Genomic DNA, 26,166 nt, shown 5'->3' on the forward strand with positions numbered 1-26,166 from the left:
TGCAAGATACAGCCAAAAATATACATTTGAGAATTACTCATCAGGTGCCAACTTAACATCACCAATCCACCCAACCTACATGTCTTTGGGCTGTAGAAGGAAACAGGAAAAGGTATGGGCTTTTCCACTGTGCCACCATTGCACCCCAAAATAGTAATATAAATTCACAAAACAAGTTTCAAGCCCAATTAATCCAATTCAGACCTGCTCCAAACAAGAACCAACCCTAGATGGGACACCAACACAGGGCACGCTCAAGCTCACACCTACAAAGGGCCAGTTTAGAGCTGTCATTTATGCCTTTGGGGGGTGTGAGATGAAAGCTGGAGTACCCATAGGATAATACACAGACAAACAGAGAGAATATGCAAATTCCACACAGACTGGGCTCAGGATTCAAACCCAGTATGCTGAATCCACTAAGCACTTGCCCGCCGTACATTCTAGTGATTAAAGCATTTGTCTCTAATATTATTCATGCAGATTTTGTCTTTTCAGTCGTTGGTTCATCCAATAATGCATATTTAGTACTGACAGTAATATGGCCGTTATGTTGGCCTCATGACTCTGAGAGTGAAATTTAATTTTGTAAATGGAATGCCTGCTTGCTTTGCTTGTAACAAATATAAAATAATTTGCTTATTCTGGTAATATGTCCTCAGATTCAAATCCTGTCTGGAGGGGGTCTTAAGTGTGGAGTTTGCATATTTTTCCAGTGTTCACGTTGACTTCCTCTGTATAAACTGGATTCCTCCCACAGTCCAGAGGTGCTTTAACACTACTTACATAATGTCAATTGTCCCGCTGGACTGAGTATGTATAGGTCAGCTAGCGCTTGATGGTTGGTTAATTATTGTGCAGCTCTGTGGTAGAGCAGTAAGAAATTGTGCTTTAAATGTTCTTTTATTGTTAAAACTTGTGTGTTTCAAGAGAACCACATTCTGCATTTGACCCTACAAATGTTTTGTGAAGTCACATGCATTAGACAAGTTGGTGCTCCACCCAGGGTTCTGTCCAGCTAGTCTGTAGCCCCCAGCAACAATAGATTGAATTACATGTCTTTAATGCATCAGGTAAACTAATTTAGGCTTTTCCACATGCGCTTCACAAGAGGTTATCCACCTGAAGCTAAGCATGTTCAAGCACAGCCAGTACTTGGATGGGAGTCCATCTAGCAAAGGCTTGGGTTACTGCTGTAAGAGTTCTTGGTGAGGTCAGCAGGGGGCACTTACCCTGTGATCTGAATGTGGATCTCAATGGCCCAGTGCAGTGAAGGGGACACTGTGCTGTAAATATGGTGCTGTTCTTCAGATGAGATGTAAAATTGAGGTCCCAACTCTCTGTGGTAATTAAGGACCCCTGGGTATCCTTCGTAAAAAGCAGATTGTATTGGGGTGACCTGGCTAAATTGCCTACCATGGTCTAGTCATTCTGGATTCCTAATCATCCTCTATCTCTAATTGGCTATCTCTTTCTGTCACCACTTCACCACCTCATAGCTAATGTGTGGTGAGTGTACTGGTGCAATAATGGCTGCCGTCACATCATTCAGGTGTGTGCTACACATTAGTGATGGTTGAAGTGGCTCCCCACCCACCATGAAAAGCACTTTGAGTAACGAGAAAAGTGCTATATAAATGTAAAGAATTATTATTATTATTATTACTAATTAGAATGAAGTTCTGTATTTTAATACATCCCTATTTGATCATGGTGTTGAAGAATGGTAATAATTTGTGTTTTGGTAAGACATGAAAATTAGAATTTCACTTAAGCATGTACATTTGATAATATGAACGCTACAGCTGTCACCCTGCCTTATACCAAATATTGGCTACATTAATTCTCAGTACTGGCCCGACAGGTAGTGATGAATGAAACAGGCAACCTTTGATTCAAAACAGTTACACGAAATGCTAAAATTCGTTTTGCAGGTGACTTCACAATTGCAAACCTTGTTTCTTGAAGGTTTTAAGAGTATTTTTTGAAATGGAAAACAATGAATGTTGTTCCCTAAAACCTCATTCACAATCTCAGGTTTGCCTGTGATCATAATGCATGCAATCTGTTGTCCAACTGTAAGATCAATTCTAGTTATGCTTCTTGTTCTCATCAAAGGGAGGAACAGCATTGCATTTTTTTACAAAATGTGACATACTGCATATTTTCAACATGAGTACACAATAAAAAACACCATTTCAACCCCCCCACCACCCTGCTGTTGCCTACCAACACCTGTTTCTGTTTTTTAATTCCTAGAAAACAGGTTAAGGACATGCGCTTTACAATTGCTGTGGAACTTTACATTTCTTTCTGTTTCCAATGCATTTTAGGATTTTGGTTGCCAAGATTGTCATTCTAATTGGCAAAGTGGGGATCGTACTACCAGAACACGCCTGAAAACTCGACAAAATGTCTACATGTGATGAAAAATAAATGAGCTGATTTTCTTTTTTAGTAGAGTTCTTTATTTAAATAGTAAATAGCAGGCAGATTAATGAGGATCTGACACATTTAAATGCTTCCAGATAGAACTAAACAGCTTTCTTTTTGTGTTGATAGCACAAATGTCCCTATGCATGCTCAATAATCCAGGTAAGGAAATCCTAGAAATTTGATTCTGTTCATCTGGACAAAGTTTTTTAAGTGGGAGAAATATTTCGAGACTTATCCAAGTCTCTTCCTCAGTCTCAATTGACTGCAGGTTTCCCCAACCTTATAAACAGTACCTTTGCTTAATCACAGAGACTAGCACCATTGACAAAGGGCCAGTTGATCAGTGATATGCAGATTGTCCACTGATTAGTAGACGTGACTTCTTAGACTGTGAAATTTCCATCGCCAACGGGGGACATTTGAAAGTGGATGTGTACCGTAAACCCACACATACGGACCAGTATCTAAGGTTTGACTCTCACCATCCACTAGAGCACAAACTAGGTGTCATTAGGACTCTACAACACAGAGCTAACACCATTCCCACAGACTCAGAGGCCAGGGAAGCAGAAGAACACCACGTCAAAAAGGCCCTGAGTAAATGTGGATATCCCAGCTGGTCCTTTGTCAAAGCAGGGAGGACACCTAAAGAACGCTCCAAACGATTCATGAGAGAGGAAGGACATCCACTGCCTAAGCGAAAACCCTTAGTGATCCCGTATGTGTCAGGAGTATCGGAACAGCTGAGACGCATTTTCTCGAAACACCAGGTCTCAGTGGCTTTCAAACCCCAAAACACGCTACGCCAAAGATTGGTCCATCCCAAGGATCGGGTCCCACGGCACAAACAGAGTAACATAGTTTACGCAGTTAAGTGCCAGGAGGAGTGCCATGAATTGTACATCGGGGAAACCAAGCAGCCACTGGCTAAGCGCATGTCACAACACAGAAGAGATTCCTCATCAGGCCAGGACTCCGCAGTCTATTTACATCTACAGGGTAGTGGTCACTCCTTTAAAGATGAAGAGGTGCACATCCTGGACAGGGAGGAGCGCTGGTTTGAGAGAGGAATCAAGGAGGCCATTTACGTGAAAAAGGAACGACCATCTCTGAACAGAGGAGGGGGCCTAAGGGTACATGTGTCGCCATCTTACAATGCTGTGATGGCAGCCATTCCTCAACCCTCTATGAATGGTTCACACGTCTACTAATCAGTGGACAATTTGCATATCACTGATCAACTGGCCCTTTGTCAATGGTGCTAGTCTCTGTGATTAAGCAAAGGTACGGTTTATAAGGTTGGGGAAACCTGCAGTCAATTGAGACTGAGGAAGAGACTTGGATAAGTCTCGAAATATTTCTCCCACTTAAAAAACTTTGTCCAGATGAACAGAATCAAATTTCTAGGACAAATGTCCCTATTTCTGTTGTCAGTCTACCACCATAAAAGAGCAAAGCTTATGAGATCTTCAAAAAGAACCACAGGAAACAGGCCAGAATCCTAACTTCCTGGCCAAGATAAGGAACTCTCTAGGGCAGACTGCGTTCCCAGTTGGCTTTGGCTCTAGAAAATATGAAATCATTACAGAGGCACTTGGATAGCATACAGGTTTGGGCAGATTTGTGGCAGATAAAATTTACTTTTAAGGTTTCTTTATTAAAGTTTATGGTTTCTTTATTTAGTCATGTTTACACAAGAAAACATGAAATTTGCCTTCTCAGTTGCATCTAATAACAGACAGAATGAAATAAAACAAACAAATAGAAATAAGACAGGTTAAGGTGAGGCAGTTAGATAATGCATATTTACACCCAAAAAAAAGTTACAGGATATATATCAAAACCTTAATCATTATCTCCGATATTTCTTATTGAAAAGTCGAATGGCACAAGGAAGAAAGAAATTTCTGGAGCGATTTGTGTGGGTTTTCAAAGCAACTATCCTTCCTGATTTACTGACGTTTAGTTCTACATGTAATGGATGTCTGTCATCACTTGTCAGTAAATGTAAAATATTACACATAGGAAGTGAAAATGTTCAGTTTGAATACACAAGGGGAGATCTGAAAATCGAAAGTACGCCTTATGAGAAGGATTTAGGAGTCATAGTGGACTTGATGCTAATCAACTGTCTTCAGAAGCCATTAACAAGGATAGCAGAATGTCAGGTTATACAGCACTCTGATATGAAGAGTACAAGTCCAAGGAGGTTATGATTAAGTTATTTAACACACTACTGAGTTCTCAACTGGAGCCTCATTTATTAAACCAAAAGAAGCCTGAAATATTCAACTCCCCATATGTAATGTCAGGATCTATAAAAGAAAACTTGACACAAAAGCTTGCGTATATATTACTCTGACCCATACATACACAACACTTTGGTGAAACTGGGAAATGACACCCTTGATCAAGTAGGGAAATGCAGCCAATGATGATTGATAATCATCACAATTCATATCACTGAGTCATCATTCGAATGTGAGTTGATGTGACAAACACATTAAGCCTCAATCTCTGTTTTAGTTCCCTTTTAAGAGGGCCAATGCTGCGTATTTGCCCTGAAGAGCTTTTGTGGTTTTTCATTAATTGACCTGTTGTCACTTGTCAGGAAACTGGTTGACAAGCCAGGAATATCTCTGTCAAGCTTCATTCCATCCTACCTGCAGTGCTGGAAGCCATTATATCCAGTTTTAGTATGGTGTAGGTGCACATACATAAAACATAACATGTTTTTCCTAACATGACAAGGTGTTTTACAGCAGTGCCCAGTTCTCCTAATGTAATCAGAGCAAATTTACTTCACTCATATTGCAATAAGGGCATCTAGCAGGAATGAAGCTACTTTTGTTAACCATGAGCAGTGTCATTCCATTAACGCAAAAGTCATCTGTGATGCCAAGATGAGACTGTCAAATGTTGTGGCTTGGTGGCTTTGTTCAACCTGTGATTAATTTATTTTGAGGCTTTGGCAGATCTGACGATACTGTTCACGATGGCTGGCTTGGTAAGGTAACTGGCTGAACCCTCAGTGTTTTATATGGCCTGTACTCTTCATTCTAATAGCAATCATATCATTACATGTGCCAGATGCTAGCTCCTTATGCCATTCCTTGACACCCAGAACACAGAAGAGAGGTGCTATAGTGCCACATATGGCCTTTTGCTCTCTGTTGCAGAGCACAACCAGATACTCTTGAATGCAGGGGGAGGTGCTGAATGGATCAGGTGAGAGGCTGCTGTACCAGCCAATCAAGTTCTACAGCATCATGACTGCATATGTATGAGGTTGATTGGCATGCTTCATATAGGGGTGTTTGAAGGGCAACGTTCAAGGTGTGTTTACATACACTCATGTGGTTTGTAAAGGTAAACAGAACAAAAATGTGCATACATCAGGTTTTTTTTAAATCAAATTTATTTATTTTTTTGCCTTATGCCTTTTCCTATTTTATTGGTGTGCACATATTTTCACAATAACAAATAATTTTGAAACTAGAAGCTGCAGGCATCAGAGGGAACTTACAAAACTGGATCTAATGGGTTAACTAGCTGTTCTTATTTGTCTTTTATTCTTCTTTTCTTCATTATGTAAAGCACTTTGAGCTACTTTTTGTATGAAAATGTGCTATATAAATAAATGTTGTTGTTGTTGGAGAAAAAAAGTAGAGGTAAGAGGAGAATGTGGAAAAGTCATCAGTAGAGTCCCTCAGGGGTATGTTCTTGGACCATTACTTTTTCTGGATTTATATTAATGACATTGATTCTGGTATAGTAAGTAAACTTGTGAAATTCGCAAAGGACACTAAAATTTGAGGGATGGCAGATACTGAGGAGGCAGAAAGAAATTCAAGAAGACTTGGACAACCTTCAAAACTGAGTGAACAATTGGAAATACAAATTGCTACATGTGAGCAAAAGGAACGTCAATTATAAATATAAGACAGGGGATAATGGCATTCAGGAGGCAACCTTTGAAAAGGATTTAGGAGTTTATATTGATAGCAACATTTTCATCATCTAAAGAAGGTGCAGAATCTGCTAAATGGACAAATAAAATGTTAGGTTATACCATAGAGAAAAGCCAAGCAAAATGACACCTTTTATTGGCTAACTAAAAAGATTACAATATGCATATTGTAATCTTTTTAGTTAGCCAATAAAAGGTGTCATTTTGCTTGGCTTTTCTCTACACTCATAATAGCTAACACGGTACAACACCCTAGTACTACGGTTATACCATAGTAACTGTTAAATATAAATCAAGGGACGCTATGCTTAGACTGTATAATGCACTAGTGAAATGGTTTCTGAAGTATTATGTGTAGTTCTGGACACCGTGCTACAAGAAAGACATAGCAGCACCTGAAGCTGTGCAGAGGAGAACATCCAAGAGCATCATGGGACTTACGGACACGTCATACTCCGACAGAACATAAGAGACTACATGGAGAAGTAATCCAGATCTTCACATTTTCAAAAGCATTGATAAAGCAGATCCAGCAGAATTCTTCCAGCTTAAAGGTAAATCCCATACTTGAGGATGTCAGTGGAAATTAAGGGGAAGAGCATTTAGGACTGAAGCCACGTAGCACTTCTTTACGCACAGAGTTGTGGGAATCTGGAACAAATCACTGAGTCGTGGAGTTGAAGCAGAAACCTTAACAACTTTTAAGAGGTATCTGGGTGAGATACTGGGGCAGTTTAGCTATTATCTAAACAAATGAGCTTGATGGACTGAGTGGTCTCCTCTCGTTTGTCAAATTAGTTATGTTCTAGAGATGGATGTATAAACTTTGTAAACAGTCTGAATAAAAAGGCCATGACAGAATGTCTATGGCATTAGATCTTAAACTCCAAGGCTGTTGATTCACTACTTACTTCTAAGGCAGTGTATAACTTTAAAATAAGTCACTTAACAGCATCCTCTGAATCAACTGTATAAAAATACTTGGCGTGTATCCTGAATTTGTAAAGCACCTTGGATATGTAGTAGGTGTCGGCCATCTACCATAATCATCAATGAAGGAAATTACGTCTGTTAACATCACACTACTTAACCCCTGTGTCACAGGCACTAAAAGCTTCCACAAATGCTGTCTTCAGCATTCCCTAATGTTCCCTTTGATTCTAAATGATCAAGGGGCGATAAGCTGCTAGCAATATTTTATCTGAAATTAAAGAGGATCATGGGCAATGCTGGGCATTTAAATGTTGAATAATCTGAGCTATAATTAATTCAGTTTGCCCAGTTTATTACTGAATCCTTTTCAAAGTCATTGCTGAAATTCTTCTGTGTATATGCTCAGCATAATTTGACAGGAAATAGTCGATTACCGGACTTTGTTTTAAAATCCTTTCATTTGAAGCAGGACTGAAGAGTGTTGCATAGTGGTTAAGGATTTTGGGCTTTAAATGCTGAGGTTGTGGGCTCCAATGTCACTAACTGACATAAGCAATAACCTTCACCTGCCTGTGCTCCAATTGGAAAAACAAAACCATTTGTATTTCAAATGTTGTAAGTGACCTTGGATAAAGTCGTCAACCAAATAATAAGCAATAAAATATAAATGATAATTCATAAGATAATTTAGAATGTGTGGCACGCGGCTGGGGATGGCACCCAGCCAGGACACCCAGAAAGACAGGAGGAGGGCTCATGCCTCCTCCAGACCACGAGGGGGCAACCGCCCTGGTTCCTTTGAGGGCCACAGGTACAGAGCTGGGAAGCTCAACCCTGTAGGGGCCCATGGTCACTGCCAGGGGGCGCCTCCATGCCTGGAGAACCCTGGACCCCAGCACTTCCGCCACACCAGGAAGTACTGGGGGGAAGACGAGTGGGGACACCCGGAGTGCTTCCGGGTACACAGCCGCACTTCCGCCAAACTGGGGCGTGTTCGTGGGAGATTGCTGGAACACACCTGGAGCACATCCGGGTGCTAATAAAAGGGGCTGCCTCCCTTCGCAATGAGGCTGGAGTCGGGAGATCAGTTGGACAAGGTCTCAGGAGGAGACACGGAGGCGGCCTGAAGAGTGAGGCATAGTGGTTGGCCTGGACTTTGGGGTGTGTGGCATTTAAGACTGTACATAATAGACTGTAAATAAACGTGTGTTGGGTGACAAAATGATGTCTGTCTGTCTGTGTCTGTGTTTTAATATATTTGTGCAATGTCAAGAAGTGGATGAATATCCGATAACATTCTTGCTTCAAAAAATGGACATATTTAGTAAATTTAAGCCTTTTTTCATGGTTGGATCCGGGTTACCTTAAGCCCTATTGTAAGGTGCAAGAATTGGCAAGGTATTTTTATAATTTATAAAACAATGTTTTACTTTATAACACAATTGTACAGTATGTGCCAAATTAATATATACCATGATTGTAAAGCAAAACCTGAAAAATGTTGAACTTATCCTTTAAGAAGCACAAAAGAATCTCCCTTCTACAGGTGAAGTGAACATAACAGTTGGGAGGAGATTTGGGCCAAAGAAGAAGGAAATGCAGAAGGAGTGAGCAGGGGAAAAAGAAGGAGATACCTTAAGGTAACCATTCCACCTACACTACACAACAGGTAATCCACCTGAAGCTAAGCGTGTTCGGGCCCAGCCAGTACTTGGATGGGAGACCATCTAGGCAAGCTTGGGTTGCTGCCGGAAGAGGAGTTGGTGAGGCCACACTGTGTGTGGATCCCAATGCCCCAGTGCAGTGATGGGGACAGTGTTGAAAAACTTGGTGATACCCTTTGAATGAGATGTAAAACCAAGATCCTCTGGTCATAAAAGGTCCCTGAGCATCTTTCAAAAAGAGTATTGTGTACTGTACCCCAATGTCCTGGTTTTATTTCCCACCAAAGCCTGGTCATTCTAGTCCCCTAGTCATCTCTTATCCCTTATTGACTAACTATCTCTCTCACCTCTTCACCACCTAATAGATAGTGTGTGGTGAGCATACTGGCTTAAAAATGGCTGCCAACACATCATCCTGGTGGATGCTACACATTGGTAGTTTCATTTCTCACCATGGCCCAGTACCATTGTGATGTAATATACATTTTGTGATAATAAAAACTTTGCTAGTATAATTTTGGCCTCCATGGCTTAATTTGGGTTTGGGTGGGGGTAATAAGTGCCCCCTTTAAAGCCACAGAGAAACCAACAAACCCTAAATAATTACTTGAGGAGCATCACAGCTCAGATCAGAGCCGGTAAATCCATTAGGCGACTGCCTAGGACATAGTGACCTGGGAGGTGCTGTTTATAAAACTCAAGGGGAGCACACTCCAGACCTTTCAGCTAAAGTCAAACACTATAAACACTAAGGTGCACCATTTTAATAAGAAGGGGCTCATGATCTGGACATTCCACCTAGGGCTTCATATGGGCTTCAACTAGCATCGGCTCAGATTATTGAGCTTTTATGTAAACCAAGTTATCAGTAAACACACTGGGCTTTTTTCACAACCCATGATGGGAGCCTCCAATTAATTGCGATGAATTATATGTTTATAAAGAAATACTTGTGCCCCCTGGCATGCACAAAACATGCTGTTTCTAGAATCAAATATTGTAGGGGTGTCAGTTAGTTCCAAAGAATTACTCAGGGAAGGGAAATCGATCTTTAGTAGTGCAGGTGATATTACAGAAATGCTATGGCTTTTTCTAGGATTTCTCTCTGTGCTGTGATTACTACTGACTACTGACTGACTGTTGTGAGCTGAGTTCATTGCCGGCAGCAGACATGTTGATTTAATGCAAATGAATTTTCAACACTGAAGTACATTTTAGTGAATGAGCATGTATAATACACTCTCTCATACTGAGCTTGTGCTACATGAATACATAATGTATGTTGAGGCATGATGCAAGAAGGTACAATGAACACCAAGCAGAAGTAAGCCAGCATATACAATGTATTAAATATTTGACTGATAATGAGGTACCAGACATACATTCTTATTAACCCATTAAAACTCTCGTGTAATGGAATAGACAATTGAATGGAAGACTAAAGAATTATTAAAGGGCCTAGTTGTAATCAATACACCATCACACATGTAAGCCTGGATGCCCCCTTCCTAGCTCTGGCAAGTGAAGCAGTCTCACCCTGGGAAGACAGGGGCTGCTGATGCTAATGATATCACCTCTTTCCCAGTAGCATCAAATAGCCATCAAAAGAAGACAAAAAGCTCCACCCCACACCTTAGAGAAGCCTCCGCCGCTTCCGGCACTGACAGTATAAAAATGAGACAACCAGAGAGCATGGCGTCAGACGTTGACCGCTGAAAGAGGAGAACAGAGAATCCAAATCCAAAGTCACAATGCTACTCAACAAAGCACAAGGAGTTCCACAGGGCTCTATCCTCAGCCCTCTTCTCTTCTGTATTTATATGCTTCCCCTTGGCCATATTATTCGTAGCTATGGACTGGGTTATCATTTTTATGCAGATGACACTCAACTCTATTTCAATGTCAAAAGTGCAACTTCATCACAGTTTTCTCAGCTCTCAACTTGCCTCAGTGAAATTAAAACCTGGATGGAGCAGAACTCTTTAAAATTAAATTGCAACAAAACTGAACTCCTGCAAATTGAGACTAAAATGCTACTTAAGAAAGTGAGCTCCTTTTCACTCACTCTTGATGGTGATCTCATCAGACCTTCTTCTGATGCAAGGAATCTTGGTGTCATTTTTGATTCCTCCCTTTCTTATTCTGCCCACATAAATCACATTAAGAAACTTTCTTACTTTCACCTCCGTAACATATCACGTGTTCGCTCCTTCCTCTCCTTTTCTAACACTGAGAAACTTGTCCATGCTTTTATCACATTCCGCATCGATTATTGTAATTCTCTACTGGCAGGTGCCCCTTCTAATCTTCTATCACAGCTCCAGTTGATTCAAAACTCAGCTGCAAGAGTCCTGACACGGACTAGCAGCTGTGAGCACATCACACCCATCCTGCTTCGCCTTCACTGGCTCCCTGTGTCTTACAGAATTGAATATAAAATTCTATTAATGACCTACAAAGCTTTAAATGGCTTTGCTCCAGACTACACCAGTGACCTTCTCCATCACTATGCTTCTGTTCGCCTACTAAGGTCCTCTGATTCTGGTAATCTTGTTGTGCCTCATACTACCCTGCACTCTATGGGTGACAGCAGGGCCTTCAGCTCCATAGCACCGAGGCTCTGGAATGGCATCCCGAAATTAATTAGATCAGCAATTAGATTCATTCTTTTAAAAAACAACTTACAACTCATCCATTTAGGCTTTTAACTTCACTTAACATTCAGCCCTTTCTTTCAGTTTATCACTCTGTCCATGTGCTCAGGATAATCTGTGTGTCTGTTATATCACAAATTAGGTTATTTGTTAGGTTTTTCTTTTAGTATTGAATTTAGTATTTTACTCTGATTTATTGTCCTGTATTCTATTTAATGCTTTGTTATCTGTTTCATTGTTCTATTCAGGAAAACATCTGCATCCAATGTTACATGTACCCTGCTGTTTTTTCTAAGACTCTGTGAAGCGCCTTGAGCATGGTAAAGGTGCTATATAAATAAAATGTATTATTATTATTATTATTATTAAAGCGAGGCTAAACAGAACAATTTCTTTGTTTTCATTTTGCTGCTGTGTGTATTTCTGGTAATACTAAATGAAGTGACCCGGCTGGTACCCCAACTTTTAGCCTGCCCTGCGGCAGTATGTTTTAAGCCATGTTACAACACATAATAAAAAGCAACCACTTAGCTTTTAATTCTAATTTCATCAGGAATTAGCTAATCTTATGGGTGGCACCGTGGCGCAGTGGTCCAAAGACATGCAGGTTAGGTGCATTGGCGATCGTAAATTGTGCTTGGTGTGTGTGTGTGTGTGTGCCCTGCGGTGGGCTGGTGCCCTGCCCGGGGTTTGTTTCCTGCCTTGCACCCTGTGTTGGCTGGGATTGGCTCCAGCAGACCCCCGTAACCCTGTGTTAGGATATAGCGGGTTGGACGATGACTGACTGACTGATTTGATTATATTATATTATATTATATTATATTATATTATATTATATTATATTATATTATATTATATTATCCATCCATCCATCCATTTTCCAACCCGCTGAATCCGAACACAGGGTCACGGGGGTCTGCTGGAGCCAATCCCAGCCAACACAGGGCACAAGGCAGGAAACATTATATTATTATATTATATTATATTATATTATATTATATTATATTATATTATATTATATTATCCATCCATCCATTATCCAACCCGCTATATCCTAACTGCAGGGTCACGGGGGTCTGCTGGAGCCAATCCCAGTCAACACAGGGCACAAGGCAGGAAACAAACCCTGGGCAGGGCGCCAGCCCACCGCAGATATATTATATTATATTATATTATATTATATTATATTATATTATATTATAGGCGGCACGGTGGCGCAATGGGTAGCGCTGCTGCCTCGCAGTTGGGAGATCTGGGGACCTGGGTTCTCTTCCTGGGTCCACCCTGCGTGGAGTTTGCATGTTCTCCCCGTGTCTGCGTGGGTTTCCTCCCACAGTCCAAAGACATGCAGGTTAGGTGGATTGGCGATTCTAAATTGGCCCTAGTGTGTGGTGGGTGTGTTTGTGTGTGTCCTGCGGTGGGTTGGCACCCTGCCCAGGATTGTTTCCTGCCTTGTGCCCTGTGTTGGCTGGGATTGGATCCAGCAGACCCCCATGACCCTGTGTTCAGATTCAGCGGGTTGGAAAATGGATGGATGGATGGATATTATATTATATTGATGGATGCAGTGGTATCACTACCGCATCACAGTAAGGAGACCCCGTGTTCACATCCCTGGTGCTCCCTGTGTGGACTTTGCATGTTCTCTCTGTGTCCATGTGGGTTTCCTCTGAGTGCTCTGTTTCCTTCCACAGTCCAAAGACATGCAGGTTAGGTGGGTTGGCAATGTCAAACTGGCCCCTGGTATGTGTGTGTGTGTGTGTGTGTGTGTGCCCTGCGGTGGGCTGGTGCCCTTCCCGGGGTTTGTTTCCTGCCTTGCACCATGTGTTGGCTGGGATTGGGTCCAGCAGACCCCCATGACCCTGTGTTAGGATATAGCAGGTTGGACAATGACTGACTGACTGATTAGCTAATCTTTTTGTTTAATATTTAATAATTCTGGGTTTTTTTACAATATTGTTTCAGTGTTTGGTCGCTGAACTGTAAATGTGACAAAACACAAAGCAGCCTTCTGTTGAGGCAATAGCTGCAATAAAACCTGCAGCCACTGTGGCGCACGACGACTGGATCTGAATTCCACAGTGAATGACAAAGTTCAAACATTTAACTGTAGAGAAGCTAAAGTATTTATCAATTGCAGGGGAACTTACAGCCTATCCACACTACAACATTTTCATTTAAAAATGTGGACATTAGTTTCCATATTTATCTTTCATTAACACTACCCTGGTGTTTTCAGTTCTCAAAAATGAACACTTTTGAAAACGCTTTCCAGAGCAGTACATTTCTGATAATGCAGCCTTAGTGTAATGGTGTGGATGGGCAAAAATGAAGATTCTAATCACGCTCTGATTTGTTCATGCTAATTACGTGGCCCGTACCTGATTGGCTCCTGCTCATTACATCATCTCATTCCCTAATTGGTCACCCTTCATGGAAGAGAAACATATACTAACATAACGGACATGGAGATGTTTCTTTCCATGACAGTTGTTGAGCTGCTTACCTGTATGCATCTAAGTTATGTTTTATACCAATCTGAATGTTGCACGAATGCACAAAAGGCAAATAATTTACCGATCGTTCCAGTTTTATGATAAATCTCATGCCTGGTGGCATTAATATTCCTTCAAGGATCACTGGTGGGTAAGACGTCTATGCTGTGTGCATGCATAGTGTAGGCAAACGACTATCTCATATGCGTTTTCAGTCACTTTGGTGTGGATGGAAATAGTTTCTAAATTATATGAAAATGCTCATGCAGATGGAGGCCATTTCCTTTAACATCATTTTTAAATGAATATGTAGTAGTATGAATGTAGGCTCAGTTCCATTTCTAGTGGGCTGCAATGGCTGTAGGTTTTCAGTGCAGATAATACCTTATTTCAAGGATATTTTGTGTTGTTTTTTAAAGTCTAGATTTTTTCCATGTCTTTTACTACAATGCCTGCCAGTAGATTTTAAGCACCACTATGGTATGTGCTTACAACAGCATAAACAAATGAATAAAACAGGTGCTGATAATAATGAAGTAGTCTAATACATCATTCCTGAACCTGGTTAATCCAATTCGGGGTCTAGTGGGGCCTGCGCCTAGTCCTGCAGCACTGGTTTCAAGGCCTAAACCAACCCTACACACGGCGTACTGTACATCTACTGTTCTACCAAATGGTGGAAAATGGCAGTCCACAAGCCAAAATATTTATGGGTCACAAGAGTCAAGAAACAACATGGCAACATGAATTAGACGATCTACAAGTCTCTGACTTAAAGTTTAAAGCCAAACAATATCTACATACTATTGTCATATCATCTACAGCAAGTACATACTGTATATCCAATCTGTTTTTGCTTTTACCTTTTCGTCAACATCGCATTGAATTTTGATTCCGTTTTTGGAATTACATCATGACAACACAACATATAACTGCCCGTGAATGAATATCATTTCTTTCTCTCTACACGAACTGTGTCTGACAATAGCATTCACACAAATGCTATTGTGATTGTACCGTGTGCGTGGTTGTAAATGTTTAAGATGTAGGCAGGATTTTTCGAAATCTCTTTGCATAAATTCTTGTCTTATGGGGCTTGAAATTTTCTCTTGCGAGATTTCACTTTCATCAAACAACAAATCTTTTAATTCTCGCGGATACAACTCTTCATTGGGAAGAAACACAATTTTTCCCTGATGTCAACACGAATTAGTCTCCAACTTAAAGTTTAAATGCAAACAATATATTCAATCTCCTTACACTGTTCCATTATTTAATCGAGTAATAATTTCCATTTGTTTGTGCTAATGCGATTTTCACTATCATTTTTTTCAGGCTTTCGAATTTTTGTACTTCCATTATCTCTAACCTGTTCTGCATGTGTATCATGCCAACGTTTTTGAATTCTTTACGACGTTCTACTTCGTCATCTACTCTTTGTCTTTTATTTCTGGCCCCGGACGTGATTAAATCTCTTGGCACAAAGTCTCATCTTGTGGGACTTGAAAGTGTCTCTCTCTGAGAAAAGATAACATCTTGTCTCTAAAAAGTCTCGTCTCCCAAGATTTTTTTTTATTATAATAGAGAGATACGGATGGGAACAATTTCTAAAATCAGCAAAAAATGTATAAAGTCTGGAATTTGCAACGTCTATCACAAGGCTCACACTCCCACACTTTAACAGGACCAATTTAGAGTCAACGGTTAACCTAACCTGTACGTCTATGTGGATGTGGAGACATGGGGACAGGAAGAATATGAAAACACCAAATGGACCTAAACTGGGCATAAGATTCAAGGCCAGGTTTTTGAATCTGTAAGACAGTAGCAGTTACCCATTATAACCTTCTATTTAAACAGTTCTTAAAAATGGATGACATTCCCATAATGGATTTCAGCAACACATCCCAGAGAAAAAATATCATCTTTTAATTAGTGACTCAAAAACAACCCATGGTATGAAAGAATATGGTGGTGTGTGAGTTTGACCCTTTAATCATCCAGTGTCCTGACCAGGACTGTCATAGGCTCCAGCCTCAATGTACTGTAACCCTCAAATGGACTGAGTGGGTTTGGGAATCTTATGTTGAGTATGTGTGAGTGAGTGGGGTATGTGGGTAAGCAGACCCTACAATGGATTAACACCATGCCCAGGGTTACTGCATGTGTCTGAAAAGGATCACTCTGAATTTGGACTGAATAAGCCCAGATCATTTGGAGTGAGGTGATACTGGTGGAATACAAATGGTCAAAGTCATAATTTTATGCTCTGAAGATAATCTAATGTATTCTAAAAAGAGAAAATAGACTTTATTATAGATTAAGCAGACTAGATGATGATATCCACCAGTGGCTCTCAACGTTCAATCCTCAGGGCCGTCTGTGGCTGCAGGTTTTTGTCCTAACCTACTTCTTCTCTTAATTGGACCCCTACCATAATAAGACAAGCCACTATTTCCCAGTTTCATAATTTTTTTTAACCATTCAGAGATTACAAACTGGTTATTCTATATTTTTCCTGAATGAAGCAGAGATTAATATACATTAGATGCAAGGCCAGATTAAGAAATCCTCAGGCCCCTGGGTGACTTAGCTCCTTAACACTCGATCATACACTTAACAAAGTAGCATACAATAACCGAGTTGTTTAATGTAGCGCAGTATTTCTCCCTTTTGATTTTGGTGTTAGACTTGATTGATTTATTTTCCCCACAGGGTGGTTGAGGGAGTCCTCATTGATTATTTTGACTTGCAGATTGTTGAATGTTTTATTGAGGTTTCTTGGTGAAAAGGCCCCTTGCCAACACAAGGCCCTGATGGTAGATCCACCCCTGGTTAGACAGGTAAGAATTTATTCTTTTTCCTTTAAAATATTTTTGTATGCTTACATATTCTGGTTATTTAGACAATTATTTACTAATAAGCACACATGTGAGTAACACTGGAGGGGCTGCTTCTTTCAGAGTCATTTGCACCAGAGCCTGCTCTGCTCATCTGTTATTGCCTGATCTCAGATACAATCAAGAAAGCAAACTCCATGGAAAAAAATGAATAATAATAATAATAATAATAATAATAATAATAATAATAATAAAAAGTGAGCATTTAAAGATACAGAAAACCTACAAATGTGTCTTTAATGTCACTTTATGGTTCTTTACTGGGTTGTGTGGTTCTTCATAGAGTCACAGCTTGACAAAGCACCATTTCATTCTAGGAAGAATCCTTTGCATATGAAGTTGGTTCTTTGTGCTTTGGAAAACTTCTAAGTATGTACTAAAAACCCAAAATCTTTCATGTTTGGTATAGGCTACCTAACAGGACACTAACAAATTAATAAAATGCGGACTTAGCTTGTGGTATTTTATGCAGCAACATTCGTTTTAAAATCATGACCCACTTGTATTTCACAAATCTGCTACCATCTATTCATAGCTATCTACTGTGTGGAGCCTTTTATGGATCTAAATAAATAAAGGGTGGTTTTGGAACCTTCATGTAGATGGGTCATTTGGGAACCAAAAATGGTTCCCCTATGACAGTGCTCTGAAGAACCACTCTGGCAGCTTAATTTTAAAGAGTGTGCTGCAAACTGGACTGGTCACCTTGTGCTTTAGAGCCCAGGGCCACATGCTATGACAAAATGTTTATACAGTACAGTACATTAATGAATATGTGTGGTATGAAAGTGAGACATATAGATAGTTTGGGTGATGGCTGAATCTTGCTTGATTTTAATTTCATTGCATTTCTATTTTTCTTTGTTTTTCTGTATTGGTTTTGAAGAAAATTGTTGTATTTGTTATGTTACTATTATTATATGTTTGATTGAGTAGCTTGCCAGTGTAATGTTGTCAGTCAGTCAGTCATTTCCCAATCCCCTATATCCTAACACAGGGTCACGGGGGTCTGCTGGAGCCAATCCCAGCCAGCACAGGGTGCAAGGCAGGAAACAAACCCCGGGCAGGGTGCCAGCCCACCACAGGGCACACAAACACACCAAGCACCCACTAGGGAGAATTTGTAGGATCGCCAATGCACCTAACCTGCATGTTTTTGGACTGTGGGAGGAAACCCATGCAGACATGGGGAGAACATGCAAACTCCATGCAGGGAGGACCCGGGAAGTGAACCCAGGTCTCCTTACTACAAGGCAGCAGCACTATCCACTGTGCCACCCGTGCAATTTTAGGAAATAGAATAAAATATATAAATATATATAAATAATAATAAAATTAAAGTAATAGATATAAAAGTTGCTTTTTAACAGGAAATATTCTAGCTTGATATGTAAAAGGAAATTGCTACTTGTAGATAGATAGATATGAAAGCCACTATATTATAGATAGATAGATAGATAGATAGATAGATAGATAGATAGATAGATAGATAGATAGATAGATAGATAGATAGATAGATAGATAGAAAAAGCATGTGAACAGAAATTAAATTAATTTGCTGTTCTGAAAGCTTTCTGCTCATCAAACCTTTAGTGATACTACATCAAATAGGATTTGAACCCAGATTTTTGGAGTTGTGTGGATCACTCCAGTACAAATACCTATGATATCCCATGATACATGTCTCAAACCATTTAATTCAAATCATATTCACAGCAAGTCAAAGGCTCTCCCGGCACACATTCAAATTCACTGTAAAACTGAGTCACAACAAAACCGTACACATTTAAAATTCACCAACTGTACAATAGAAATCTAAAATGAAAATCTTTAAAAAGGATGTGTGATCAAAACATGTGAATGCTTTGTCCCACCTTGAGTTTTATTGCTCATGTCAGTACAATGCTTTAACCCCTAATGGTGTATTTGCATGCGGTCACTGTATGGAAAAATGTTAAAAAGAGAAGTTGCTTTTTGCTGGTTGTCTGACTTTTACATCCTGCTCTTCACTGTCTTGCATAATGCTTTCTATTAACATGCTTAAGTGATTTCAAATTGGCAAATTTGATTAGAATGTATAATAATAAATATACACTACTATATTAATTTAGGGGATAACTGCAAAAACATATTGTATAATATTATATAGGACTTTACATTTTATTGGATTCTACCAATTGCACAATAGAACTGAAGCACTGGCACGTTGAGTGACTTGATAATGGTCAAATAGTCATTATGTAGTGGAGACAAGGACTGCTCACCTTGTGCTTTGGAGTTCGATGCCATAGACGCTACGACTTACACTCTGTACAATAATGAATATACAATAGGCAGGGCAGTTTTTAACATGATAGATATAAAGTTTGCAGTATAAAATGAAAATAGATAGATAGATAGATAGATAGATAGATAGACAGACAGACAGACAGACAGACAGACAGACAGACAGACAGACAGACAGACAGACAGATAGATAGATAGATAGATAGATAGATAGATAGATAGATAGATAGATAGATAGATAGATAGATAGATAGATAGATAGATAGATAACCAAACCACTCACATTTATTTTTGTAATGGACTCACCCAGTGCAGAGAGAATGGCAGCAGACCAAAAGATTTCTCCCATTAGGGCTGGAATGAACAGCAGCCCACCCATTCTTTTTCCATAGATTTGCTGGAATGGGTCTAACATAGTAACATAGCCTTTAGATCGCATGGGTTTGGCAAAAAACAAACCACCTGAAAAAAAGGAGAAGAGTAATATTGTAAAAATTCAGTGCCCTCACCCCCCCCCCCCCAAAAAAAAAATCAAAATTTGTTATTATATAAAACAAACTTTATTGATAAAATAATCGTCCCTCTGTCTTAATCTTTTTTAGAAAGGTAATATAATTAACAAAACTCTATAGATTTTTTTTTAGAATTTTACAACAGTAACAATACCAATAGTGACAATGATAACAACAACAATAATAATAATAATAATACGAGATGATGGCCTTTTATTATCCAAACAGTCTAAACAGTCTCGCCATTTTTCACTATTTTTGTTAATGAATAAATCGTTCAAAGATTTCAAGGGAATTCGTACTTAAAAATTTTTGCACAATGTAACTAGGAAAACCACAATTTGACTGAATGCTTTTGCAAGAAGAGAACTCAATGTTTTCATAAACATTCCATGCTTCGCTGCTCAATACTATTTAAAGACAATAAAATTAAAAGAGGATACAAAGGACCATACCTACAACCAAACTAAGTGAGTATCCGAAGGGTGCCTGTGCCCATGCCAGACCATACCCGGGTAAAAAGACGTTTTCTGCTGTTCCATTGATGTAGCCGCCGCCCACCCAGGTCGCTGAAAAAAAGATGCACACATTCAGATTCCTAAAGGTTAGCCCCGTTTACGAGCTTCACTTTACCGTCTATAATAACAAGCAGTACTACACAGGGAAACCTTAAAGATGTGTATTTTGTTCACAATCCCAGGAGGCTGATGGCAGCTGATGAGTGTGAAATTATTAATTGTGTCACACCGGGAAGCATAACTGCTTCATAGCGCTTGGGTTCTCGTTCGATCCTAAGCTGGAGTGCCATCTGGGTGTTTAGCATGTTATCTCCCAACAGGCGCTGTCGGCTCGGCTGACGTCTAGAAACATAATTCGTTTTTGTTTTGTTTTGTTTTCTTTTTATTTTTTCTTAAATAAATGGTAGCGCACTTCTAGTTCACGAGCAGACTTGGACAATGTTCTCCTTCGCGCCTGTTGCTGCCGAGATCTGGGCAGGTCGCGACCGCTAACGGTTACACGCCAACAGCAATATGGATGAAAAGTTAAACAAAATTCCATGAAATACAGTAAATCACGCATTTTCTTCACGGTTCGTCTTACTGACGTAGGACGGATGGATTCGGTAGGTTAGGGTATGTCTCTTTTAATATATAAATATTACAATTAGAAATGAAAACATGTACATTTTTTTAAAAAAAGGTTCCAGTTTCAATCATAACATCACAACAAGGGAAAGAGAAAAAAATAAAACCGCAGATAATGCAAAATGTAATATAAAGCTGTGTTCCTTTAAGGCTGTTTTGCCAGTTCCCTTCTTACAGAGCTAAAGCGATCGTGGTATCGGACAGATTACTGCGCTGTCCATGGTATTCAATGATTGTACGGACTTGTGCAACGTTTGTAAACAATTACATCTTTCAACTCAAAAACCATGTTCACAAAACAACCATTAAACGAGTGCGATCTATCTATCTATCTATCTATCTATCTATCTATCTATCTATCTATCTATCTATCTATCTATCTATCTATCTATCTATCTATCTATCTATCTATCTATCTATTTTCATTTTATACTGCAAACTTTATATCTATCATGTTAAAAACTGCCCTGCCTATTGTATATTCATTATTGTACAGAGTGTAAGTCGTAGCGTCTATGGCATCGAACTCCAAAGCACAAGGTGAGCAGTCCTTGTCTCCACTACATAATAACTATTTGAAAATGATCAAGTCACTCAACGTGCCAGTGCTTCTGTTCTATTGTGCAACTGGTAGAATCCAATGAAATGTAAAGTCCTATATAATATACAATATGTTTTTGCAGTTATCCCCTAAATTACTATACTAGTGTATATTTATTAGAAATTCTAATCAAATTTGCCACAGTCACAGAATATTTGAAATCACTTAGGCATGTTAATAGAAAGCATTGCGCAAGACAGTGAAGAGCAAGGTTTCCAGCACACTTTTTTCTGCTAGTAGGCTCCAAAAACTTACTTTTACATTGTCAGCAGACTTGACATTTGTACAGTTGTTCACGTGTCAGTTAAGCCACAGAAAGTCTCTCGTGTGAAACACGCCATGATCAGTTACACCATGACAGATACTAGATCAAACTCTCGCCGGTGTTTTATACTGTAGGGTTTATTCAAAGGCTTTCCCACTGCAACTGCCATAATCCTTAACGCCCCCAATCCCCGAGACTCACCGGTCATTGTAAAAGCGCCGACGAACAGTCCAATGTCTCTCCCACCGACCATAATGGTTTCGCAGCGATCTGTCCCACTTGCATTTCCAGAGTTTTTGTTTTTCCATGCTGCCCATATTCCAACAAAAAGGATCAGAACATAAAACAGGATGATTGCTACAAGCCCCTCCACATGAATAGCCATCTTCTTCAGCAGCCACAAGCAGCTCCGCTCACTGCTTCATGGAGATCACTGTAGAAAAGAAAAAGACGCGTTACATGGGCGTTTCTTCCGACAAGCCTGGCTAGAAACATAACGAGACAGAAAACTTAAACAGCACTGGCGGTCCATGCAGCTATACAGTACCGCGCGGCCGATTTTCTATACGTGTTTGGGGGGGAGTTGTTGTTTGTTATAATATTTATCTTCCGTAAAAACTACATTTCCTTCTGGGTACAAATAATATCTATCTATCTATCTATCTATCTATCTATCTATCTATCTATCTATCTATCTATCTATCTATCTATCTATCTATCTATCTATCTATCTATCTATTATATAGTGCCTTATGCTATCTATCTATCTATCTATCTATCTATCTATCTATCTATCTATCTATCTATCTATCTATCTATCTATCTATCTATCTATCTATTATATAGTGCCTTATGCTATCTATCTATCTATCTATCTATCTATCTATCTATCTATCTATCTATCTATCTATCTATCTATCTATCTATCTATCTATCTATCTATTATATAGTGCCTTATGCTATCTATCTATCTATCTATCTATCTATCTATCTATCTATCTATCTATCTATCTATCTATCTATCTATCTATCTATCTATCTATCTATCTATCTATCTATCTATCTATCTATCTATCTATCTATCTATCTATCTATCTATCTATCTATCTGTTTAAGGAGTCCTTCCTATTTTCTTATGTTTTTGCCTGTTTTTTGCCTGTTGATTTTAGGTTCACCAATAGATAAAACCTCCACAAACAATGTCAGAAGATTAAATAACAGGAATTCAGCATTCAATTTTATTATTATTATTATTATTATTATTATGGGCGAAAACGGATCCTAATAGCTAGCCATCATCAGTGTTGTACAAGTTAAATTTTCTAATGATATTCGTTTCTGCAGCCTTGTTATTAAGAAAACAGTTAATTTAATATACATTTCTTCCACGGATAATTTACTTTAAAAAGAACCAATATTCTTTTGTCTCTTGTGTGGAGGTTGTTTATTGTAAATAAATTATTTTAAAAGTCTTTCTTTCTTTCTTTCTTTCTTTCTTTCTTTCTTTCTTTCTTTCTTTCTTTCTTTCTTTCTTTCTTTCTTATTTAAAAATTACATCAATTCGTCTACTGGGAAGATTAAAGTTATATTATTATTTTTTTTTACTTTTAAACAAAAATGTTCCAACATAATCTTTCTCTTTCTTTCTTTCTTTCTTTCTTTCTTTCTTTCTTTCTTTCTTTCTTTCTTTCTTTCTTTCTGCAATTAATAATTTTGCTTGAATAAATAATGGAACGCGTTTTGAAACGTTTTAACAAAACCGTTACCACTAAAATCTTTCTCTTTCTCATTTATTTCTTTACATGTATTTAATGGATAACAGACAGTTTCATTGGTCGTAATTTACCTTGACTCGAAATACTGGAAGCTGTTATTGAATTTTTCTTTACCCATCTTTCCAAGTCTGCAGCACGCAGCATTTTTAGGGAATCGATGATTGCGCTTTTTGAGAGCGGACACCTTTTTTTATCCCTAATCACCAATACAGAACATCAAACAGAGAAACACAGCCGGGGAGTGAGAGTGAGAGAGAGGGGGAGAACCCGAGAGACAGCGAAACAAGGATGGAGGCACGTTGGCCGATCCAGTAGGTTTCCTACCTTAAAAAAGCGAACCTGGTTGCTCATACGACCGATGAATCTGGAAGAAACAGGCGACGAACAAAAGTAAGAACCCCAGTGTGTTGGCGCCGTTCGAGTAGCAGAGTGCGCTCCACCGCGAGTGCTCTTAATTTTTCTTTATTTACTTTTTGAACGGTTCCTTTTAAAGTAGCAGTTTTCGTCAGAGCTTCGGAGGAGACTAACGTCAGCGAGTGGATGGATGCCGCTTTATGAATAACGATGTCAGACTGTGCAAACGAACAGTGGTTTCCCCGAAGGTCTTCGAGGGATGGGCAAAAGCAGCACTGGAGGTTAATTGAAAATTAGCGTGACGCACGTATCTCTTGGGTCGATTGGCACTGAACTTCTAGGAGCGCTTCGCTGTTTGAATAATTATTTGAAAATTCTGGAATTGTTTGACGTTGCAAAACTATTTTCGAATGACAAGGGATAAATTTGTTTTCATGTAAGGCTGCAGGTGGCTTATTGTAGAAGGATCTTTTGAAGACTCGAACGGTGACATTGTTTCAGACGGCGGAGCTCCTGGGCTGAAGATTCTGCCACTTGTTAAATGCTTGGTGTTAATTTAGCAAAGAGCAACATCATGATGTATTCTTCTCAGCGTTAAACACTATGTATGGTATTTTGTCACTGTCAGTAAATTACCCCTGCTAAGTTAGCAGCCAAGCACGTACATATGAAAAGCGAAATGAAGCTACAAGTTAAACCGGACAGTAAAGCTATCTAGTAATAAGTCACCAGCAAAAACAACAACAACAAAAAAAGAGAGATACATTTTCATGCGTTCATTAAGTAAAACTTCCAGCAAAAAAAACAGCATACTGTCTCATAAAGGAAAGTGCTTTGGTATTCAATTTGTTTTCCTCTGTTGAAAATCGGGTAGAATCAAAAATAAAAATGAGGACAATTGTGCATTTCTGGTTAATAACCAGCAAGTTAAAAAGGAAGCAGAGCCACATTTTTTAAATAATTTTTTTCCCCCATTGTTTAAAAAATAACCATCTTAAACTCACTTAATCCAATTTAGAATATACAAGCAGGACCGGGCATCAGGCAGGTTTGTACCCTGTACACTGTGCCAGTCCATCACAGGGCACACTCCAATATCAGGACCCCACACAGAACTGATTTTTCTTTTTTTTTATTTTTGTAAAACTCGAGTTATGTGTATGGAGTGTGTGTTTTTTATTTTAAAAAAATCAATAAAATTACAATTAAAAAAAATCCTTACATCAGTGTTTGATTGTAGGGCACTACTTACTAAAGTTAGATCAACTATGTACTCACTGTAGGCAATTTTTTCTTCATGCTGGTGGGGTCAAAATAGAAATATCAATAAATGACAGGACCTACCGTGCTGCACCAATTTCCACAGAACCCACCTCACAGGCTAATGCCATCTACAAAATTCACTTGACACGCAGTCTCTCTTTCGATTGGACAAGAGCAGAAGGCTGGTCTAATTACATGGACAAGTATTCTCAGTAAACTGTTGCACATAAGTGAGTAATTTCTTATGATAAGCAGCTTTTTATGTAAGTAACTTCAGAATCAGAATCTGAATCATTATGACCCGTTACTTCGCCATCACTCTTGCCGAAATTATCCCCAATGGCGCAGTTACAAAAACAATGAATTTTTCTCCAACAGCCCAGAGGCCAAGGACAACGGTTCCCATTTTCCTTCCCTGTCAGTGACCCTGCTCTTATGTATTGGTTCAAAGTTAAGTGCATTTTATGTTTTATCTTTGTTTTTGTTAATTACTCTTTAATGTCTTTATGCTATTTGTGTTGATTTGATTTGTTCTTCTATAATTACACACTGTCTCTTCAAATATACTGCGGCTCCTTGTTCTTTGTGGGTGGAGCCCAGGAGGCGGGGACAGCCTGACCTCACCACTCCAGTGCCCTCCCTCTGGCTAAAATGTCTAAGTAAGCTGAAAAGGCTCAGGAGTAGCAGATCATTCATTTGTTATTTATTGTTGTTGAATTTTTGGGGTTTTTGTTGTTTCTTGCTGTGTCTTAAGGATTCTGTTTTTTATTACTTACTTGACATTAAGCCCGTTACAATAACGGGTGCTAGAACAGTAGTCCATAAACATTAGTAGGAACAGTAAATGGCAAGGGACCTTTTACCTCATTAAATTTTTTCCGTAAAATGCCTGTAATTTTCTCTGACAGTAATA

General features: G+C 39.1%; 1 protein-coding gene across 1 annotated transcript in view; it reads right to left on the reverse strand.

Moving 5' to 3' along the window:
• LOC114651471 (high-affinity choline transporter 1) overlaps window positions 1-24,402 on the reverse strand; it is a 43,015-nt gene extending 18,613 nt beyond the window's left edge. Inside the window, exons 1-4 of the mRNA XM_028801334.2 lie at window positions 23,961-24,402; window positions 22,063-22,294; window positions 20,306-20,419; window positions 19,645-19,800 (exon numbers count right to left, since the gene is read on the reverse strand). Of these exons, the coding sequence (XP_028657167.1) occupies window positions 19,645-19,800; window positions 20,306-20,419; window positions 22,063-22,246 (454 nt within the window). The 5' untranslated portion in view covers window positions 22,247-22,294; window positions 23,961-24,402. The remainder of the gene's footprint in view (window positions 1-19,644; window positions 19,801-20,305; window positions 20,420-22,062; window positions 22,295-23,960) is intronic.
• Between the last annotated feature and the right edge of the window lie 1,764 nt (window positions 24,403-26,166).

The sequence above is a fragment of the Erpetoichthys calabaricus genome, chromosome 4, assembly GCF_900747795.2.
Source record: "Erpetoichthys calabaricus chromosome 4, fErpCal1.3, whole genome shotgun sequence".
NCBI classification, from domain to species: domain Eukaryota; kingdom Metazoa; phylum Chordata; class Cladistia; order Polypteriformes; family Polypteridae; genus Erpetoichthys; species Erpetoichthys calabaricus.